The 20850-nt window shown below is 49.4% G+C and overlaps 1 protein-coding gene across 3 annotated transcripts; it reads right to left on the reverse strand.

Moving 5' to 3' along the window:
* Positions 1-415: 415 nt before the first annotated feature.
* Positions 416-8167, reverse strand: SSTR5 (somatostatin receptor 5). Of its 3 annotated transcripts, XM_053275735.1 has the most exons (3): positions 7583-8167; positions 5658-5922; positions 416-2455 (listed from the first exon to the last, which is right to left on the reverse strand). In XM_053275735.1, exon 3 carries the CDS (start codon positions 2393-2395, stop codon positions 1283-1285), a length of 1113 nt encoding a protein of 370 aa, XP_053131710.1. In that variant the 5' UTR covers positions 2396-2455; positions 5658-5922; positions 7583-8167; the 3' UTR covers positions 416-1282. The 3 variants fall into 3 exon arrangements, with proteins under 3 accessions (XP_053131710.1, XP_053131712.1, XP_053131711.1); XM_053275737.1 differs by lacking the exon at positions 5658-5922; XM_053275736.1 differs by lacking the exon at positions 7583-8167 and having other exon boundaries at positions 5658-7023.
* Positions 8168-20850: the final 12683 nt, after the last annotated feature.

The following is a 20850-nucleotide window of genomic DNA, read 5'->3' on the forward strand; positions in this document are numbered from 1 at the left end:
CCTGCCTGCTGCTGCTGATCTACACCTCCCCAATCCAAAGATGATGTATTAATAAGGGACGATTCATGTGCGATGCCATAGTGTGGTGTCATATTGCGATGACATCACACCCAGTGTTTTCTCACCCTCTGCGCATAGTAGGCAAGGAAGTGGCGTGGGGCCAGGGACCCTCTGAGCATGACGAACATCACGTCACTCAGCTCCTTTCCCCAGACGTTACCAGGGAGACATAAATCAGAGAAGTGGGTTGCCAACAGCCATGCGTCGCCCCGCTCCCCCTCATTCAGACCCACTCCGAGTTTATTTTTAACGGGTTCTGAAGGCCACTGGATTGCAGCTTCCTGACCCTTAATTACTGCAAGTCTGGTACCTGACATTTCAAAACACACTTCCAAAGCAAGAAAGATGAGTGCCGTGGGATTGCGTAACCTTTTAAAAAAGAAATTAGACTTCCAAGGAATACGTTACATCTACATACATTGAGACATTTTTCTCGTCGCAGTGGACTCCCAGCACCAGCCAGCCAAAATGAAGCACTTTTAAGTGTTACGGATTTAAGTACCGAGACATTAAAGACAAAGATGAGAAGAGGCAGAATTCTCAAATTCTATTCTTGCAATTCTTTGCATCGTTTTTTCTCCTCCTGGCAAAGGAATACATTTAGTGTCGGTCCCCCCCCCCCCACACACATTATCTTCATTGCCAGATCTGATGGTTGTGTAGATTTCATCACAGCCCCATACCAATCTTCCCCACTCCCATATCTTCAAATCCCCAGCATATATTCCCCTCCAAAGTGTCTTTTCTCTCCCTGCGAAATTTTTGCTTTTAAAGTGTTTTGAACTATCTTAGCAGAAATGCCTATTTTCGATGGGAAAGAAGGTACCCTTAATTTAATGGGAGAAACAGAAGCCTCTGCTTAACTTTCCCTTTGAAACACAGGAGTTTGGGAAGTGCTTCACACATTGGCTGGGTGGTGTCTCTTGGCCATGCAAGGATGGCAGAAGGCTGGGAACGGATGTTCATGTCTAGAAAGGGAGAATGAGAACTTGAACGTGAAATTGGCAGGACGGCTGTGCAATCATTTTTCAGAGCTTTTCATGGCACCAAGGATGATTGTGAGAGAATCTCTCTTTACCAGGAGAGAGCCAGAAAACACATCTACTACGCACATCAAGACAGAGGATTTGGCAATATCCTTTTCATCCCTGGCCCACCAGCAGTCTCTCCTGCTAGGAGGTGTTGCAGTCAAGTCCACAGACCCTCAACAGCAATGAGATCTCTACACCTTACTGGTTTGCATATGTCCATTGGATTCCACGCTTCTCTGGAGTAACAGAGCTTCTTGCTGCAAATGACTGCTCTTCTCTTGCTGGTGTTCAGTTGGATCACCATCTTCAATGCCATTGCCTTTACGGAGGCACAAGACCTTTCGAAAGCTCTGCCTGAAGTTGTCGGAAAGAAATCCGTACAGAATGGGGTTTGCACAGCTGTTGGCGTAGGACAGAATCACCACAAAGCAGAAGATGCCAAATAAGACTGGTTCCTCCGGTAATATGAATATCAAATTGATAATGTTCACGATGTAGAAAGGGAGCCAACAGAAGACAAAGACAACCACAATTATGACCACCATCTTGGTCACTTTCCTCTCTGACCGCCGGCGTCTTGTAGAGCCGACGCGGATTCCAGATGACTTGACTTTAATTATGATCAGCAAGTAGCAGAGACAGATCACCAACAGAGGTCCAAAGAACCCCAACACAGACGTATAAATGATGAACACTGCAGACCATATCTCCACAGGTTCAGGCCAGCTCATGTTGCATGTCTGGAAAGTTTCTTGGACGTCGGCGAAAATAATCATGGGGAGCACAACCAGAAAGGAGACAGTCCAAACCGCCATGCTGATCAGCTTGGCGACTCTTGGTCGACGCCATTTGGTGGACTTGATGGGGTGGACCACAGCAAGGTAGCGGTCCAAGCTCATGACAGTCAGGCAAAAAATACTGGTGAATTGGTTGATGCCATCTAAAGCCATCACTAATCGACATAAGAAGGATCCAAAAGGCCAGTAGGAGATGGCGTTCTGGGTCGCAAGGAACGGCAAGCCAAGCATGAAGAGCACATCTGCAACGGCAAGATTTAAGATGTAAATGTTGGTGACGGTCTTCATCTTGGCATAACGCAAAACCACGTAAATGACCAAGGTGTTCCCACTCAGTCCAATGGCACAAACCAAGAGGTAAATGACGGGAATGAAGACAGAGCGGATGCTGGAAGATGCCAGGAATTCCGGGAAGGTCTTGTTACTTGCGTTTGCCAGAAAGGAAAAGTTAACATCTGGAGAAACTGCTTCCATGCCAAACGTGGTAGAAAAATACAAGGGATCCATGTTGCTTGACCCAGTTTTGACTTTTAAGAATCCTGTGGGTTAATCTCCCTCAACATCTCCCTGAAGAGAAAGAAAAGCATATTAAAATGTGGCTGGTTTTGAGAAAATGAATGCTGTTATTGACAGATAGTAACCAGAAATCCTTTTTAATCCATTAAGCAGCTGCCTGTGCATTAGCCTGTGATGCATTAAGATAATTAGACACTCTGATTAGCAATTATTTGTGGATTAAGCAGGTGTTTTGCTTCCACATACATTAAAAAAATCCCATGGGGCAAGCAAAAGGATTCATCCAAATGCCCAAGGAGTTTTCTGGATTACTTGGAGGAGATACCTGTGAATATGAGATCAGAGATACCGCCTGAATTGGAGATACCTGTGAATCTCCCAGAGAAGATCCTGGGAATGCTTCTGCACGACTGGGACGCAGCAGAATATAGTGGCGCCGAGTAGCACGTTCAGGATCTCTGCACAAACTGAAGGTTGAGGTCCATGTTCATCCTAAAACTTGTGAAGCAGTAGCCGTAGGGCCCCTTTCGGAGATCCATCTGTGCTTCGAGTGTTTGGCTAGGACCAAGGAGACCCGAATTCAACTCCCCACTCAGCCACGAGGTTGACTGGGTGACTCAGTCCGGGCGCTTTCCAGATTAAGCCCTACTTGGGCCTCCAGAGGTAACCGTGTCTCATTCCCCCCCCCCCGTGGCTAGGTAGGACAAGCCGCTACCAATAGGAACACAGGAAGCTGCCATATACTGAGTCTGACCCTTGGTCCATCTAGCTCAGGATTGTCTACCCAGACTGGCAGCGGCTTCTCCAACACTGCAGGCAGGAGTCTCTCTCAGCCCTATCTTGGAGATGCTGCCAGGGAGGGAACGTGGAACCTATATGCTCTTCCCAGAGCAGCTCCATTATCCCCTAAGGGGAATCTCTTCCAGCGCTCACACTTCTAGTCTCCCTTTCATAGGCAACCGGGGTGTGCCCTGCTTAGCAGAGGGGACAATTCATGCTTGTTGCCACAAGGCCTGCTCGCCTTCCACGACCAGCTCTCCTCCCTCTCATCCTAACCTACCTCACAGGGTCGTCGTGAGGACAAACATAACCATGTACATCGCTCTGGGCTCCTTGGAGGAAGAGCGGGATATAAATGGAAAAATGAATGAATGGATAAAATTCAAGGGAACAAGTACCATATTTACCCAAATAGAAGATGACTCTGAATTTAAGTCAATCTCCTTCAAAACGGAAGTGAAATAATAGCTTTGACCTGTATTCACCCCAAAGGAACAGGACTCTGTGAGGGTCAGCGGCATAGCCTAAGGGTGCTGAGAAGGTGGGGAGGGGGCACTATATTGCCCTTCGCCGAAGGGAGCAAAATGCCTGGGCTCACCCCTGATGGGAAATATCCTCTTGCATTAAAAATGTTTCAAATGCCCGACGAGATGAGACCGCAGATCTGTTCAGCAGCAGCATATCACTCCCCAGCAGCTAAGCAGATGCTCCAGGGAGCCAGAAGCTGCTCCTGAAGGCAACATCTCTCTCCTGCCCTTGCCCTCCGGGAAAAAGCATCCGTACAGCCTCTCCGGGGATTCTACAGATCAGCAGCAGTTTGTCCTAACGAACCAAGGGGGGCGCCACAGGAGATGCCACTGCCTCTGCTTCCTGGCCGCCCTAATTGTGCCAGTTTCTCCCATCCTGCCTGGCCCTAACAAGAGCCGTGCTGCCTGCAGGCTGGCCATTCATCAGGTAGAGCTGTGCAGGCTTTACCTGATGAATGGCCAGCCTGCAGGCCCTGCGATTCTGGTTAGCACAGGGGAGAAACAGGCACAATCAGGCGGCCAGGAACCAGAGGCAGCTGTGCTGTGTCTCATTGGGTGCCCCGGGGCTCATCGGGGCAAGCCGAAGCTGGTCACCACGGCACCAAATTGCTGTAAGAGATTGTGATTGCATCTAACACATTTGAGAGGCACCAGAGAGGAGGCCTCATTCCTCTGTCAAAGCAAAGCAGACAGTCTTGATAGTGCATGTCAGACCAAAGGCTTGTGTCACGTATTTCTTTTCTTTTGCTACAAATGATCCTGGCTACTTTCGCAGATCATTACTGCAACCTCTTTATATAGCTGCCAAGGTTAGTATTTATTATTAGGAATTCATCAACTCAGCAACTGTGAATACCGATGCAGTGCCAATTTAGTTCCCTTTTATATGTTACATGGACGCTCTTTCCCCAGATGAGCATCACCTAACACTGAGAAATGCACCCATTTCTAACCTGCTCCTCTTTTCTTTATCCCCCCCCCGAAACCTGAAGCCATCATTTCTTAAAAAATATGTTCGCATGACAATATGACCATCACACAGTCCTCATTTTTGTACATGCTTCCTTTCTGTTTTTGAGGGCATATCTGTTTTTAAACATAGACCTTTTTGTAATGATATGCTATTCTGTGTTTAAAAGAAAAGAAAAAGCAAATGCATTTAATAAAGTTTGTGTTTTGAGAGAGAGAGAGAGAGAGAGAGAGAGAGACAGACAGACAGACAGACAGACAGACAGACAGACACTCATTCCCAGTCTGATTGTAGCTGAAGCAGAATTAAAGAGCCCACTATCAGCGGCCTGAAGTGCTCCAGATCCAGAGAAGTGAAGCTGCAGTCCATAAGGGCTTCTGCCTCAAAAGACGTTAGCCCAAAGGTTCGTAGACTGCTGTTGGACTACAACTCCCATCATCCGCATCTGGTGGTCCAAGCTTGAGAACCCCCGTATTAGTCTACAAGGTGCCACCAAACTCTTCTTGAGTTCTGCGCATTCTTTTCTCCTCTCCACCTGCCAAACATGCACCAGGAGAGCCGGTGTGGGCAGTGGTTAGAGCGCTGGACTAAGAGGTAAAGGTAAAGTGTGCCCCCAAGTTGATTCCAACTCCTGGCGCTCACAGAGCCCTGTGGTTTTCTTTGGTAGAAGACAAGAGGGGTTTGCCATTGCCTCCTCCCTGAGATGATGCCTTTCAGAATCTCCCTATATCGCTGCTGCCCAATATAGTACCAGCGGGGATTCGAACCGGCAACCTTCTGCTTATAGTCAAGTCCAAATCCCCATTCAGCCATGAAACTCCCTGGGTGACTCGGGGCCAGTCACTTCACTCTCAGCCTAGCCTACCTCACAGGGTCGTCGTGAGGATAAACATAACCATGTACTCCGGGCTCCTTGGAGGAAGAAATGTATCAGTCAACCAATCAATCACTCCATCAATCAACCTTGCAGAGTTACCTGGAGAGTGGTGGTGGGGTCTCTCTCCCTGCTTCTCTATTCCCACCGCGAGAAGCTGGACCGCTTTCCAAAGCCCCGCACCTCTGAGTCGAACTGAGGTGCTTCTTCTTCTTCCAAGGGTCCCCCCCTCTCCAGATCCCCCAGGGCTGGATTTTCCTGCCTTCGGGCTTGGAATGGGTGGAGCTCCTGATGTGTGGGGTGCGCGCTGGCCCCCCAAGTCCGAGCGCTTGTTGGAGGCAGCTCTTTCCCTTCGCAGATCGAGTTCCTAATAAATATATCAAGCGGCCAAACTCCCAAGTAGCAGCACAGGCAGGAGGAGGCGCCGGGAACGGGAGTGGGGGTGGGGGTTTCACCAGCTGCACCTTCATAGCCTGCGATCATTAGCAGGATCCAGTGCTGCCTCCAGTGAATGCATCTGCCTGGCTGGAGGGAGGGTTGATCACTGCCCCACCTGCTCCAGGAGGGGGAGGGTCTCCCCCCCTTTTGCCTTTTGCAACATCTGTTTATTTGCAAATATATACACACTGATCAGGAAGGAAGGGGCAGATGGGCAGATGATGGGCAAGGCTAGTCTGCAGAGCAAATGAAATCCCTCCCCAGGAAATAAAACAAACAATAAACCAAACGCCATCCCATTGGGATCCCCCGTAGACCCCTTCTTCCAGCCAGATGTGCAAAAGCACATCTGCATCCCTAAGTGTCTTTACTGGTCAGTGACTATATTAATAAAAGACTGGTTGATTGATTGATTCCCTTGCGGGCTCATCTGCAACTCTAAATCCCTCCCCACCAAATCAAATGAAATGAAATGAAAAATAAACTAAATACCATCCCATTTGGATGCCCAGAAGACCCTGCCAGATGCAAAAGGACATCTCTGTCCCTAGTGTCTTAACAGTTTCTACTGGTCAGTGACTGCATCGATAAAAGATTGACTGACTGACTGACTGATTGATTGATTCATTCCTTTGAGGGCTCATCTGCAACTCCAAATCCCTCCCCATCCTTCCTTTCTCCACAGCCTTTCAGAAGACCCACCCCAGGTGTACCCTTGGCCGGCTGTAGGTCTGTCCTAGCGAATAGTAAGTAAAGTAAAGTGTGCCCTCAAGTCGATTTCGACTCCTGGCGCCCACAGAGAGCCCTAACAGTAGCGTGCACTTTAAAGGGCCATTTAAGAACCATCCCAAGAGGCTGTTTCTTGTAGATTGCAATATGGTGAAGGGATCTGGGAGCTGAAGCCGTCCAAAGCGGAACCCACTTTCAGCAGAGATCAGCTCTGAGCAACCCGCGCGGATCGTAAACCACGGCAGGTCAGGCGACATTGTTCTTATCAGCAAATACCACCCTTGCTTCATCAGTGCACAGGGCGCTTTGCAAAGTAACATAGGTGGGACACAGTTCTCTGCTCCGAAGAGCTCACAATCTTAGGCTGCTTACCTGGGACTAAGCCCCGCTGAAGGCGGTGGAACTTGGAATTACGTTCGGTTCTATGCGCGCGCTCAGCTGCATAGGATAGTAGTCCAAGATTCTGTCCGACTTGGAGGAGCTAATAGCATACTAGGAGCGCGCTGTAAATTATGTGGGTCCAGGGTTCTCCAAAACTCTGGATGCATGCTTTCGGGTTACACAGAACTCTGATTCAGTCATCATCATCATTATTATTATTATTTTAAGGGGAGTAAGCAAAATGGGTTGAACAGCAATGGTTCATGTCCATTTTGAAGCCCTTCCTCCTCGCCTCTTAATTTAAAAAATAAAAATAAAAATCCGTTCTGGACGTTAATAAGAACTTTTTGTTGCAACCCAGCAATGGAGTCATGGACTCCAGATTGGGAGGAGAGAAGACAGCAGCAGGTGAAGAAGGAAAGTATTTGCTTCCCAGGCGCAAAATCTGCCGGAGTCCGTTTCCAAGCGCAAAGCCTTACCTTGTCAGATTCAAGTCCTCTGGGTGCTGAAGGAATGCCTCTCCGGTGGAAGAACGCCTCTCCTTCCCAGCAGCTCCCTTTACCCCTCTGCCTCCCGCCCCAGCGCCCATGAGAGCCGCGCTGCTGCCTGCAAGCCGGCCATTCGTCAGGTCGAGCTGCGCAGGCGGAGAGAGGCGTTAGCCTTTCAGACTCCGCGCTCCAGATCTCTCCGATTTAGGGGTGACTTTGCTGAGCCTCGGGTTTCTCCCCCCCCGCGCCCCCGCCAAGGCGTGGCTCCCCTTCCAGGCAGAATTAAGAGCCCCTCCTCTCCTCTCCTCTCTTTCTCTGAGCCCCCCTCCCCAAAGAGGACCGGGTGGGAGGTGGGGATCTCTGGGGTGGAGGCTTCTGTCCTGCTGCAGAGATCTGATCTTTGGCGGGGGGGGGGGGCGACGCCAACAGAGCTCAGCTGATGAAGCTGCAAGTGGGGGTCGTCGCTTGCACGTTTGTCCAAGGCAGGCAGGCAGTTCTGTCGAGAAAGCGTGCGGCGGGCGGCGATCCAAGAGCGGAATAGTCTCTCACTCACACACACAAGATGCAGCCTGCTGCTCTTTGGGTTGCGCGACTCGCGCCTCCCCTCCAGCGGCTGATCACAGCGCCATCGTGATCTTGGGATATGTGTCAGCTGCGCCAGCAGAAATACATAAGCGGCTGACAGAAATCGGGGTGGTCGCGGAGGCGGGGGCGCGCGGCGGAAAGGCGTCCCAAAGTGTTAATCGTAATGCCTTTATGGCCACCAGACAGGAGGGCACGAAGGAGTGGAGCTCTTCAGAACTCTTTTATCAGGAGGAAAGTTTCCCTGTGCTACACAGAACGCTTCGTCGGGCTGGATGGCCAAAAAAAAAAAAAAAAAAAAAAGTGGGAGGGGGCCGGGGAGAGGAGGGAAGCAGCCACAGTTATGGTTCAAAAAATTTTTTTTAGGACAAACGGAAACATCACCAAGTTGCGCATCAGTTTTCAAGTTCATCAAGTCTCTTTGCCAGAGGTGCTGGATGTTAAGCACCTGCAAGCTTGCATGCAGAAAGTTTCAAGTTCCCTCCCATGGAGCCACCTAATGGTGTAGCGGGGAAGTAACTTGCCGGTTCGAATCCCCGTTGGTATGCTTCCCAGACTATGGGAAACTCCGATATCAGGCAGCAGCGATAGAGGAAGATGCTGAAAGGCATCATCTCATATTGCGTGGGAGGAGGCAACAGTCAACCCCTCCTGTATTCTGCCAAAGACAACCACAGGGCTCTGTGAAAGCAACTTGATGGGCGCAGGACTTGATGGCACAACTTCACCTTTACTCTGGCAGCAACCGAACTGCCAATTGATGGACTAAGGGAGGCCGGCGGGGGAGGAGGAACCTCCGCAGACACCACCACCCCAGCCTCTTTGGACAACCCCCTCGGAGGGGTATTGGTAAGTTGGTAAGTTGTTTTTTTTTTTTTAAAAAAAATTAAATTTAAAAAACCCAAACTCGTGAACCCCCAGGCGGGGGTTGGTCGATGGTTTGGTTCGACCCTGAACAGTCGAACCGAACCAGTTCGACACCGAACCGGTTCGACACCGAACACGTTCGATGTCGGACCTGTTTGCACATCCCTGGCGTTTTCTAAATAAATACATACATAATAAGAATGAAATTAAAAACGGAGTGTCTCCATCACAGGTCAGATCCCAGGATTCAAAGTGCTTTGCCGTACAAGGCCTGTCTGTGCTGACTCAGAAGGAAGTCCCACCAAGTCCGGCGGGGCTTCCTGACACCCTAGCACAGGGGTTCCCCAACCTGTGGTCCTCTAGACTTTGCCGAACGACAACTCCCATCACCCCTTGTGGCTGGGAATGATGGGAGTTGTAGTTCAGCAACATCTGGCGGGCCACAGGTTGGGAAGCATCGCCCTCGGCCTAGCACGTGTGTTTAGGGGGGCAACCTTGTGGCCCGATCCGCCGCATGCTCACTCAGAAGGGAGTCCTCCGGCTGTCCCAGCAGGGCTTCCTCGGAGTAAGTGTGCTGCCTGCAGCCTCGATCAGATGAGGTGGTCCTCCATGCAAGAGGTTCCAGGCTGCAGAAGGCCTTGGCATACAGAGAAAAAGCAGGACGGTGTTCTTCTCCCAAGACAGAAGCGAACAGTAGCCTGTCGTACTGAGCGGAGCTGAGAGGGGCTCCTTGTAAGGCAGAGAGCGGCGGCGACGAAAACCAGAGCCCTCTTGGTCTTTAGCGAAGCTGGGAGTTAATTTTAGATGGTGTCCTAGGTGAAGAATCAATAGAAACGTCAACAGGGGGCACGCCAGGCTGGTGTCTTTGCTTGGTGCACAGTCCTTTGCTATCATCATGTGTATTATTTGGTTTCATCTTGGAGATATGCAGCATCAAAGCACTGTTTGCAGGTGACTCCCCCCCCCCCACTGCCGCCCTTAGTTTCTTTGCATTCTGAATGTTTTCTCATCAGGGACATCCGTCCAAAGGACCATACAGAACATGCGGTGTTGGGGATACAATGAGACTCCAAGGCAGCTCCGGGATGTAAAGGACCAGGCCTTTTAGGCGTGCATCAGAGGAGAGATTTAGAAAGCGGCTTCTCTTCTCACTGCATGGCAACCAGTTGCACATTTGACAAAATCCCCCCCCCCACACACACACCTTGGCACACAGCTACAAACAATGTAGAAATCCGGCCCTACCTGACATCTAGCCAGCTTACAAGGGACCTGTGGAAACTTCCAGATGCATGACACAACTGGAAGGAAGGAAGTCCCTCTTTGTTCAACAGAGCTTACTTCTGTCATAGGAACATTGGAAGCTGCCATATACTGAGTCAGACCAGTGGTCCATCTAGCTCAGTATTGTCTTCACAGACTGGCAGCGGCTTCTCCAAGGATGCAGGCAGGAATCTCTCTCGGACCTATCTTGGAGATGCCAAGGAGGGAACTTGGAACCTAGATGCTCTTCCCAGAGCGGCTCCATCCCCTAAGAGGAATCTCCTACAGTTCTGCTCACACTTCTAGTCTCCCATCCATACGCAACCAGGGTGGACCCTGTTTAGCTAAGGGGACAAGTCATGCTGGCTACCACCAGACCAGCTCTCCTCTCAGGCTACCCGGATTTAGGAAGCTTGAACATGGCAACCCTAAGCAGCGAGGAGAGCTCGGGGCCTCACCTTGCTCTCTGCTGCTGAGTGCTGTATTAGAGATTTAGAAAACGTATGTAATTATTATTGGGAGATATGCTTGAGTTTAATTATCAGGGGTTGGGGGGGGGGGGGCGCGTGTCCCCTGCTAACCGAGCAAAGAGGCACCTTTACAAAGGTGTGAATCTCTTTATTGAGCAGGGGGAGAGCAACTGGCCATATCCATCCCCAGCACAGCATCCCTCCAGAGGCTGTGACTTGGGTCTATCTGGCATTTCTTTTTTTAGATTGGGGGCCCTTTGGGGACAGGTAGCCTTTTTATTTATATTGATGTCACCTGCATTGGGAAGTTTGGTTGAAAAGTGGGATAGAAATATCCATCGTATTCGTATTCGTAGGCCTGGGCCCAGGATCTTCTAAGTACCTAGTAACACCCCTGTGCACCAGCCGCCTAATGGAGCAGTGGGGAAGTAACTTGCCTAGGGAGTAAGAGGTTGCTGGTTCGAATCCCCACTGGTATTTTTCCCAGACTGTGGGAAACACCAATATCTGGCAACAGCGATATAGGAAGATGCTGAAAGCCATCATTTCATACTGCATGGGAGGAGGCAATGGTCAACCCCTCCTGTATTCTACCAAAGACAACCACATAACTCTGTGGTTGCCAGAAGTCAACACCAACTCGACAGCACAACCTTGCTTTTAACACTCCTGTGCAAGCGTGTTTCACCTCCACCCCATATACACCCCACACCACTGATCTTCTGCCTCCTGGCTTCTTCCTCCCATGGGCAAATTCTGGAACCTCTTTTGCATCTTGCTATTCCTTGCTGCATCTCTGATGTAGCATTGCGTGCCTTTACCTTGTGGACATGCATTTGGCTGATAGCCCCATATGTGACTGGAGGGAGAGAGGAATGTAGTGTACTGTTATGCACCAAGCTATATTTTCCATCGCTGTCTTTGATCAAGAGATGCACCCTGGGCTGTACTTTTAATGACTCATACAAGGTTAATTTGCTGCCTTGGGTTTGCAGTTCGAGCCCCATAATTGGGTCGGGTCTGCGTCTTTGTGTGAGAGACCACGACAGAGAGGCAGGCTGAAGCGTCTGCTTCCACCCAGTCGCCTTCTCATTTTAATTGGTATGTATTTATTTCAGCCCTTCTTAGACTGCGGTGTGTAACATTGCATGGTGGTTTGTAAATGAACACAATGCCAACATGATTCTAGCAAAGCAGAACAATGCACAGGGACACGGCCATCTCAAGGCCAACAAGACAGCAGCAACAGAGACGAGCCTTAGAAATAAAACTCAGCTGGAAAAGGATGGTTTCCACCTGTCTCTGAAGGGAAAGTAGGAAGGAGAACAAACTGTTCTTCAGAGACATCTCCAGCACATCAGGGCTGCCACATATACAGAAAAGGAAGAGGAGAGGAAAACTGGCCCGTCTAGGCAAACTTTGGCCATTGGAGACTGTTTGGGGAGGGGAGGAGCCAAGAGGCAGCCGAGCCAGTGAAATGACTCCTGGCTTCCTCACAGGATAGAACCCGGAGTTGGAGGGCCTCCTCAGAAGGTCTCGTTATGCATTTCATTTTATCAGAAGCGCAGCATACCAGAGAGATCCAAGATATGGAGAATGCAACCTTTCCCCCAAAATGAGAGGGGGGAGGATTCTGGAAACCCCCCCCAAAAAAATTGTTATTTGTGCATTCCCTACCCCCATTTAAAAAAATTCATTTGTAGTAGTGACTGGACGCCAATGCAATATTAGGCAAGCCTGTCGATTTAAAAGCTGAAATATCTGTTTTTCAGGTGATTATCCCTAGGATGTAGGTGAGAGCATACATATATGGGTTATTGATTATATACAGGAGGGTAATTGGGTGAGGCAGTCTTGCAAACTGAGCAAAGAGGCACCCTTTAATGAGGTGGATCTCTTATATTAAGCAGGCGGAGAGCAACTGGCCCTATCCATCCCCTGCACAATATCCCTCCAGGGGCTGTTTCTGGAGTCTATTTTATTTTTCCTTTTTAGACTGTGAGCCCTTTGGGGACAGGAATCCATCTTCTCCTTACTATTTTCTTTTTCTATGCAAACCACTCTGGGATTTTGTTGTTTGTTGTTGTTCTTTGTTGTTGTTGAATAGTGTTATATAAATAGTTGGGTTGTGCGTGGAGTCGGTGTGGGGTTGACCATTGCCTCCTCCTGCACAGTATGAGATGATGCCTTTCAGCATCTTCCTATATCGCTGCTGCTGCTGCCCGATAGAGGTGTTTCCCATAGTCTGAGAAACAGCCCAGCAGGGGTTCGAACTGGCAACCTCTGGCTTGCTAGGCAAGTCATTTCCCCACTGCACCATTAGTTGGCTTGGCTCAGAAGTGCGCCTATGTAATTTTGGAGCCTGAACCTAAAGGCCTTTGGAGCATCTTCCTATATTGTTGCTGCCCGATACAGGAGTTTCCCATATTCTGGGAAACACACCAGCAGGGATTCAAACCCACAGCCTCCTGCTCTCTAGGCAGGGTGCTTCCCCGCTGTGCCATTAGGTGGCTCATATAAACAGTAGCCGTAGTAGTCGCAGCAGTAGTAAAACTGGCATGACCAATCTGATGACAACCTTAGGATGTCAGAGCCATAAGATCTAGAAATGTAATTTTTTTTTAAAAAGCAAGCAAGGATTCTCAGGAATCTGAATGTTGTGCTCAGTTTCATTTGGGGTGTGTGTATGTGTAACTGAAAGAGGGTAGGAGGCTATAATTTAACAGGGGATGACAATAAATCGGAGAGCAATTGTGTTATGGTAGCAAGTATGAAGTGTCCCCTTTGCTCAGCAGGGTCTACCCTGGTTTGCATTTGAATGGGAAGCTACTTGTGTGAGCACTGGAAGATATTCCCCTTAGGGGATGGGGCTGCTCTGGGAACTGCATCTGAGGCTCCAAGTTCCCTCCCTGGCAGCATCTCCAAGGTGGGACTGAAAGAGAATCCTGCCTGCAACCTTAGAGGAGCTGCTGCCAGCCTGTGCAGGCAATAATGATTTAGATGGACTAATGGCCTGACTCAGTTGGTATAAGGGAGCTTCCTATGTTGCTCAATGTTCCTGGGCCCCTGAGGGAGGGGGCCCCGTTCTGGCTGGGTAATAGCTTGGTCTTCTGAAGCAAAGATGGGAGGGGTCAAGCAAACAGGGGGCCCAGAGAGGCCCGGTGGGGGGGTTGCATCTTCACTCTCCTCCCAGGCCCCATTACCACCTTGCTACATCCCTGATAAGCTAGAGGTTCTGCAAAATCCTCCTGCACAAAGTGCTCCTGCTTCGGATGATAAAGCCTTGCGTGGTTTGAGCAGAGGAGGTGGGCAGAATACGACCCCGTAATATATTTCTGAGCCGCGAGACGATTTTGCCATTATTTCTCAAAAACAGAGAATTAGTGTCATCCTCTGAGCACCGGGCAGCACACTTGGCCACGGAACCTTGACGGATGGCACTTATCACGGCCGTGGCGGTTAGCATGAAATATAAGCCCACAGATGAGCTGCAGTCGGAATTGTCTGCAGCAAGGGAACTGTAAGCACCAAGTGCGCACGAGGCCTTAAAAAAAAATTCTTTAGCAAATAGTGTGTCAAAATCTCGGACACAAATCAGATGTGTCTGGATCCCATCAGAAGCACCATTTGCTGGAAACCTCCGCTGATAGACAGACTTCCCCACGGGTCTTGGGAGGAGAGCTGGTCTCAGGGCAGCAAGCACAAATGGTCCCCTTGGCTAAGTAGGGTCCACCCTGGTTGCATTTGAATGAGGGACTACATGTGAGCCCTGTCAGATATTCCCCTTAGGGGATGGGGCCACTCAGGGAAGAGCATCGGCCTGCTTGTGTGCAGAAGGGTCCAAGTTCCCTCCCTGGCAGCATCTCCAAGATAGGGCTGAGAGAGAGACTCCTGCCTGCAACCTTGGAGACGCCGCTGCCAGCCTGGGTAGACAATACTGAGCTAGATGGACTAAGAGTCTGACTTGGTGTATGGCAGCTTCCTCCGTTCCTATGAATTAACTGGAGAAGAAACAGAGGCTGCAGCAAAGGGCTTTGAAGTCACTGGAAGAAGTTTTGTTTATGTGTTTAGATGTACAGCCTGACCCATCCCAAAGACTTGGGATGTATAACAGAGCAAGCCTGGTAAACACAGAAGACATGTCCTCACACTGAATGAAATCTGTCCCCACCAAAGTGCCTTCTTCCTTGACAACTGGGTGACCACTGAGAGAGACCCAATGATGTGGGGAGAGGGGAGAGTTGCATTTCCATGCCCCACGTAGTGGGCATCATTTCTGTTCTCTCTTTCCTCCGTAATGGAGGTTGGGCTAGTAAAAGATACAGTACCAACCATTTCCTCTCTTGCTCTGGGTATCGCATCCGGCTTCTCCCAGGAGACCAAGATGGCATGCAAGGATGTCTACGCAACTCAGGAACATCTAGATATGCCCACCAAGGTGCATTTCTGTCTTATAGGTTGCTGGCGGTCCATTCATCCCTGCATCCACTCATCTCTCCTTTGCACCACTGTGCAATTGCCAAGGGAACAAATTAAGGAAAAGTGGATGGCAGAGTTGCTGATTGATTTGTTTACTGAATTCTTGCTAAGGCTGAGCTTCTCAGTTGGAATGCAAACTTCCCCCCAAAGCGGGGAAGTCCTGGCAACAGGTTCTGTGTTTATGTTAATCCTCCTTCCTTCCTTCCTTCCTTCCTTCCTTCCTCCCTTCCCCTTCCTTCCTCTCTCTCTTTCCTTCCTTCCTTCCTCTCTCTCTCTCTCTCTCTCTCTCTCTCTCTTTCCTTCCTTCCTCTCCCTCCCTCTCTCTTTCTTTCTTTCTTTCTTTCTTTCTTTCTTTCTTTCTTTCTTTCTTTCTTTCTTTCTTTCTTTCTTTCTTTCCCCTCCCTCCCTCCCTTCCACCACCCCATCTCTGGGCAGTTTACAACAACATAAAACAAATCAAAACATTAAAACAATTTAAAACAACAATCCTAGTTAAAACGTTGGGGCAGATAAATGCGTCTTTAAAGACATTTCAAAAGCTGCCAGGGATGGGGAGGCTCTTATTTCGGCAGGGAGAGCATTCCAAAGCCTTGGGGCGGTAACAGAGAAGAAGGCCCGTCCCTGAGTAGCCACCAGACAAACTGTTGCCACCTGCAGCGGGACCTCTCCGGATGATCTCAACGATCTCAATGGGCAGTGGTGGGGCTCACAGTGAAGGTGTCCTCATGTCCAAAACCCAGGGGAAGTGCAAGGCTCCCTATGTTGGATTGCTGCTATGCTGGTCTGGCGTTCAGACGCACCGGCAAAACTGAGCTGAGCTTCCGTAGCCCGGTGTTGGCTGCCCAGTGCCCACTCTCTTGAATCCCTTGAGCCAAAGCCGCCTCTTGCAGAAGCAGTGGGCCCGAGTCTCTTCTCTTCAGCTGTTGCTGGATTACAACTCCCACCATCCCATTGGAATGTGAGTGGAAGAACTGACATTTGAAAGTGTGGCGCTGTCGAGCGCAGCAAATGTGTTTAGCAAATGCTTGCCAGTCCAGCGGAAACTGCGGCTTGCAATAATTGCCGTGATCATAAGAGGGAGGGTCACTAAGCAAGTGAAATTTGCAGTCAAGCTCCAGAGAAGAGGGCCTGGTGTTTCTTGCCCACAGCGCTCTTTCACGATCACAGCCTTAATACATGTTATTCTTAATATTTTTTCTTCTTTTTTGGCCACATATTGACTCTGTACGCTGTAATAACGATTCAAACAAACCCATCAGGAGACTTAAAGAGAAAGGCATGTGCCAAAGGTAAGAAGTGAGAGCTTTTAGCATCTCTCGGTCCATTCTTCTGGGGGTAAATGTGGAACAATAGGCAAAAAAGAAGGGGGGGGGAGAGGTGTGGGCTTTGAATGCCAACTTAGCCGCCCAGGTGCCAGATGACAGGGCAGCAGAATCCAGTGGGAAAGCATTTCCTTCCCCCATCAAGCTGCAAGTGGAATATTCTGTGTCTTTGAATTGCTTTCTCTCCACATGAAAGAAAGACCTCTCTGCACAGAATGTAAGGGAGACAGGTTCAGCATAGTCACTTCCTTGGAATGCCTGATTTCTAAATTTCCTCCTCCTCCTCCTCTTCCTCCTCCTCCTCCTCCATAGAAACATAGGAAGCTGCCATATACTGAGTCAGACCATTGGTCCATCTAGCTCAGTATTGTCTACACAGACTGGCAGCGGCTTCTCCAAGGTTGCAGGGAAGAGGAGAGCCGGTCTGGGGGAGGAGAGCTGGTCTTGTGGTAGCAAGGATGACGTCCCCTTAGCTAAGCAGGGTCTGCCCTGATTGCATATGAAAGGGAAACTAGAAGTGTGAGCACTGGAAGAGATTCCCCTTAGGGGATGGAGCCACTCTGGGAAGAGCATCAGAAGGTGCCAAGTTCCCTCCCTGGCAGCATCTCCAAGATAGGGCTGAGAGAGATTCCTGCCTGCAACCTTGGAGAAGCTGCTGCCAGTCTGTGAAGACAATACTGAACTAGATAGACCAATGGTCTGACTCAGTATATGGCAGCTTCCTATGTTCCTATGTCCCTAACCCCACTTTATGCCTCAAGCAAGAACCAAACTCTGATACAAGAGGGCAGATGAGACCCAATCAAGACATCTCAAGTTGGTTCACACAATCAGTCTCAGATCAGCTGCATGAAAACCACAGGTCCTGGTAGCATATGTGTTCTCATGGAGCATCCCTCCAGATTTTTCAGCAGTCTCCAGTTGACAGGCTGCCAACCCAACATTACGCCGACATTAAGCTGAGTTCAAGTCTAAGATTAAGGATCTTGGCTTAATGTCGGGTTGGCATTGCGCTGAAAAATCGGGAACATAGGAAGCTGCCTTATACCGAGTCAGACCCTCGGTCCCTCTAGCTCAGGATTGTCTACACTGACTGGCAGCAGCTCTCCAAGGTTTCAGGCAGGGGTTTCTCCCAGCCCTACCTGGAGATGCTGCCAGGGAGGGAACATGCAGGCAGATACTCTTCCACTAAGCTACAGATTCTCTTAAAGGGAATCTCTTGCAGCGCTCACATGCAGTCTCCCATCCAAATGCAAACCAAGGCAGGCCCTGCTTAGCAAAAGGGACAATCCGATGCTTGCTAACAGAAGACCAGCTCCTTCCTCCTTCCTAGGTGACCCTCTGCCTCCCTGATGTTCTGGTTTTCTCAATGCAGAGTGCATTCTACCCAGGCGGGGGAGAGCATTCTTCTTTCGGTTTCTCATCATGAACTCTTCATGACAAGAAACAAGCTTCAACAAATTAAACATGCTGGTCAAACTGTCTTAGGAGAGAAAAGAAGGTGAACATCTTCTTCTCCATGTCCGTGTACCTCCTGTGGCCAGGAGACCTTTTCTGTCCCACAAAGGTCCTAAGGAGAAAAATGGTTTTCACCAGGCTGACCTTTTCCAGCCCACTTCACATCTTCCGCAACGTGAGGATGTGGAAGTTTCCTGGCTTGACTGTTAATCTTCACGAAATCCACAGAGTGGCAGGTGGGAGAAATTGGGAGCTGCTGCCGATGGTGTCCATCTGTTGCGGCTGTTCTTTTTAATTAAGCAGGTCTTATTCCAGGACAGAGGTTGGCAAATATTGTCCCTTCGGGGACCCCTATATTAATTCCCCATCAGCCAGTCTAGCGGGGAGTTCTGCCTTGTCTGCTACAGAACCCAGGTGTGGTTGCAGAGGATTCTGGGAATGTTCCAGTTTCTGGGATTCCCAGAGGATTCTGGGAATGTTCCTGAGAGAGCATGCTGAGGCCATCGCTGTCCTGCTGGCACCAAAGGTGTGCCATAACACCTGGGAGGCCTGGCCTTGCATTGCCGTTTCACCTTGTAGAATCTGAGGGTGGAAAGGGAGGTACCCCTGGAGGTCATCTAGCTCAACCTCTCACTCAGTGCAGGGTGTGTGTGTGTGTGTGTGTCAAAGGAGGCACAGCTGCTTCCCCACAGCTCAGTTTGCTTCTCTCTCTCTCTCAATCTCTCTCTCTCTCTCTCTCTCATCCTGCCCCACCCCAGTCTTAATGAGAACCGTGCTGCCTGCAGGCGGGCCATTCATCAGGTAGAGCTGTGCGGGCTGAGCCAGCCTGCAGGCAGCATGGCTCTTGTTAACAAGGAGGCAGAGCAGGATGGGAGAAACAGCACAAACCCTTCCAGGCTCTTGAATGTGTTGTGAATTGTTTTTAACTGCTGTAAATGTTCAGCCTGGTTCTCTCCAGGGTTTTTCACTGTTTAAGTGTTTTAGTTGTATGCTGTTTTTATCATTTTGTTTTTAATGGTTAATTGGTTTAAATTGTTTTATTTTGATGTAAACTGCCCTGAGCCACTTTTGGAAGGGTGGTATATAACATAGATAGATAGATAGACAGGGCAGTGACATCTCATTTGGTGTCCTCCCTGGATCGTTAGGACAGGCTGCTGGTGGTTTTGAATCAAGATTCCATACAAGCTGCAGAAAAAAAATACAAAAATAATCACTCCTCTCTGTTCTCATCTATCATTTTCAAACACCTTTTCCCAGCAGGCTGAGCAAAATGCAGATGGCTGAGCTGGATCCTTGAGCCTCACACTTCACCCCAAGTTCCCCATCCTTTCAAAACCTCTCTGGCAACACGATAGGGGAGGCTGGTTCTGTCCAATGCAGCTGGTAGCCTCGCCTCCAATGCTCCTGACCGCAGCCTCCCTTCCAGATACTTGTTGAAACCCCTTTGCTGCTCTAGAATTCGACACACGTCAAAAAGCAATCAAGCATTGCAGGATTTGAACCGTCTGGAGGCTGGTGCTTATTTTACAGGACCAATAAGGTTCCTGTCCTGCTCTGACACCCACCCAGTTTACTCTCATTTCATTAGAATAAGGGAGGTTGTAGAATCCAAGAGAAAGAGTCGTGGTCTGCAAGTTCAAGGCAGTGGAGTGGATTCAGGAACTGGGCAAAGAGGCACCTTTTAAATGTGGTGATTCTCTTTATTGAGCAGGGGGAGAGTAACTGGCCCTCTCCACCCCCAGCACAGGACCTCCAGTGACGGTTGCTGGTGTCTCTCTTATGTTTCTTTTTAGATTGTGAGTCCTTTGGGGACAGGGAGCCATCTTATTTATTTCTTATTTCTCTATGTAAACCGCTTTGGAACCTTTTGTTGAAAAGCGGTATATAAATATTTGTTGTTGTTCATGAAGCAGATATTCTGTAAAGGTAAAGTGTGCTGTCAAGTCGGTTTAAACTCCTGGTGACCACAGAGTGCTGTGGTTGTCTTTGGTAGAATACAGGAGGGGTTGACCATTGCCTCCTCCCACGCAATATGAGATGATGCCTTTTAGCACCTTCCTCTATCGCTGCTGCCTGATATAGTAGCAGTGGGGATTCGAACCAGCAACCTTCTGCTTGTTAGTCAAGTATTTCCCCACTGTGCCACTTAAGGTGGCAAATATGACGCACAGAGAAGCAAGTGCAGACTGCTTTTCCGGGCTCTTGCTGCTGGCTGGTTTTTTAGCCCCGCCTCAACTCTGGGACTGGAATACAAGTAACGAAAGCCCCATTCAAAAGCTGGCCTGGATCAAGGAATGGATTAACCAAGGACTGAAATACAGGCAATGAAAGCCTCATTCAAAAGCTGGCCTGGATCAAGGAATGGATTAACCAAAAACACCAGAGAGGTTACACTGGAAGGAATAGGACCGTAGCTCTATGGAGGAGAATCTGCTTTGCATGGAGAAGGTCCCAGGTTCAATCCCTGGGAGGGCTGGAAAGGATTCCTGCCTGAAACCTAAAGGGGCCTCTGGGGGGCAGGCAAGTGTCCCGCGGACAAGAGGTCCCCCCCCGACCATGCACCACAGTATTCTTGCACAGTTTCCACAAGACTGGAAGAACCTCCAGCCACACAGACCTTCCAGGCTGTGTGGGAGAACTTCCCAGTGGATGGAGGGTGTGTGTGTGTTTCTCCAAATGAGTCCATCTGCAGTTTCAAGTGAGTTCAAGCCACAGAACAAACGGCTCTCACCGGAGGCAAGTAATGCTTTCACAGCATATTGTGGGCGAGAGGGGGCGGGGGGAAGAGGGGGAAATGTGCATATTTATGAAGAAC

The sequence above is a fragment of the Hemicordylus capensis genome, chromosome 13, assembly GCF_027244095.1.
Source record: "Hemicordylus capensis ecotype Gifberg chromosome 13, rHemCap1.1.pri, whole genome shotgun sequence".
NCBI lineage: Eukaryota > Metazoa > Chordata > Lepidosauria > Squamata > Cordylidae > Hemicordylus > Hemicordylus capensis.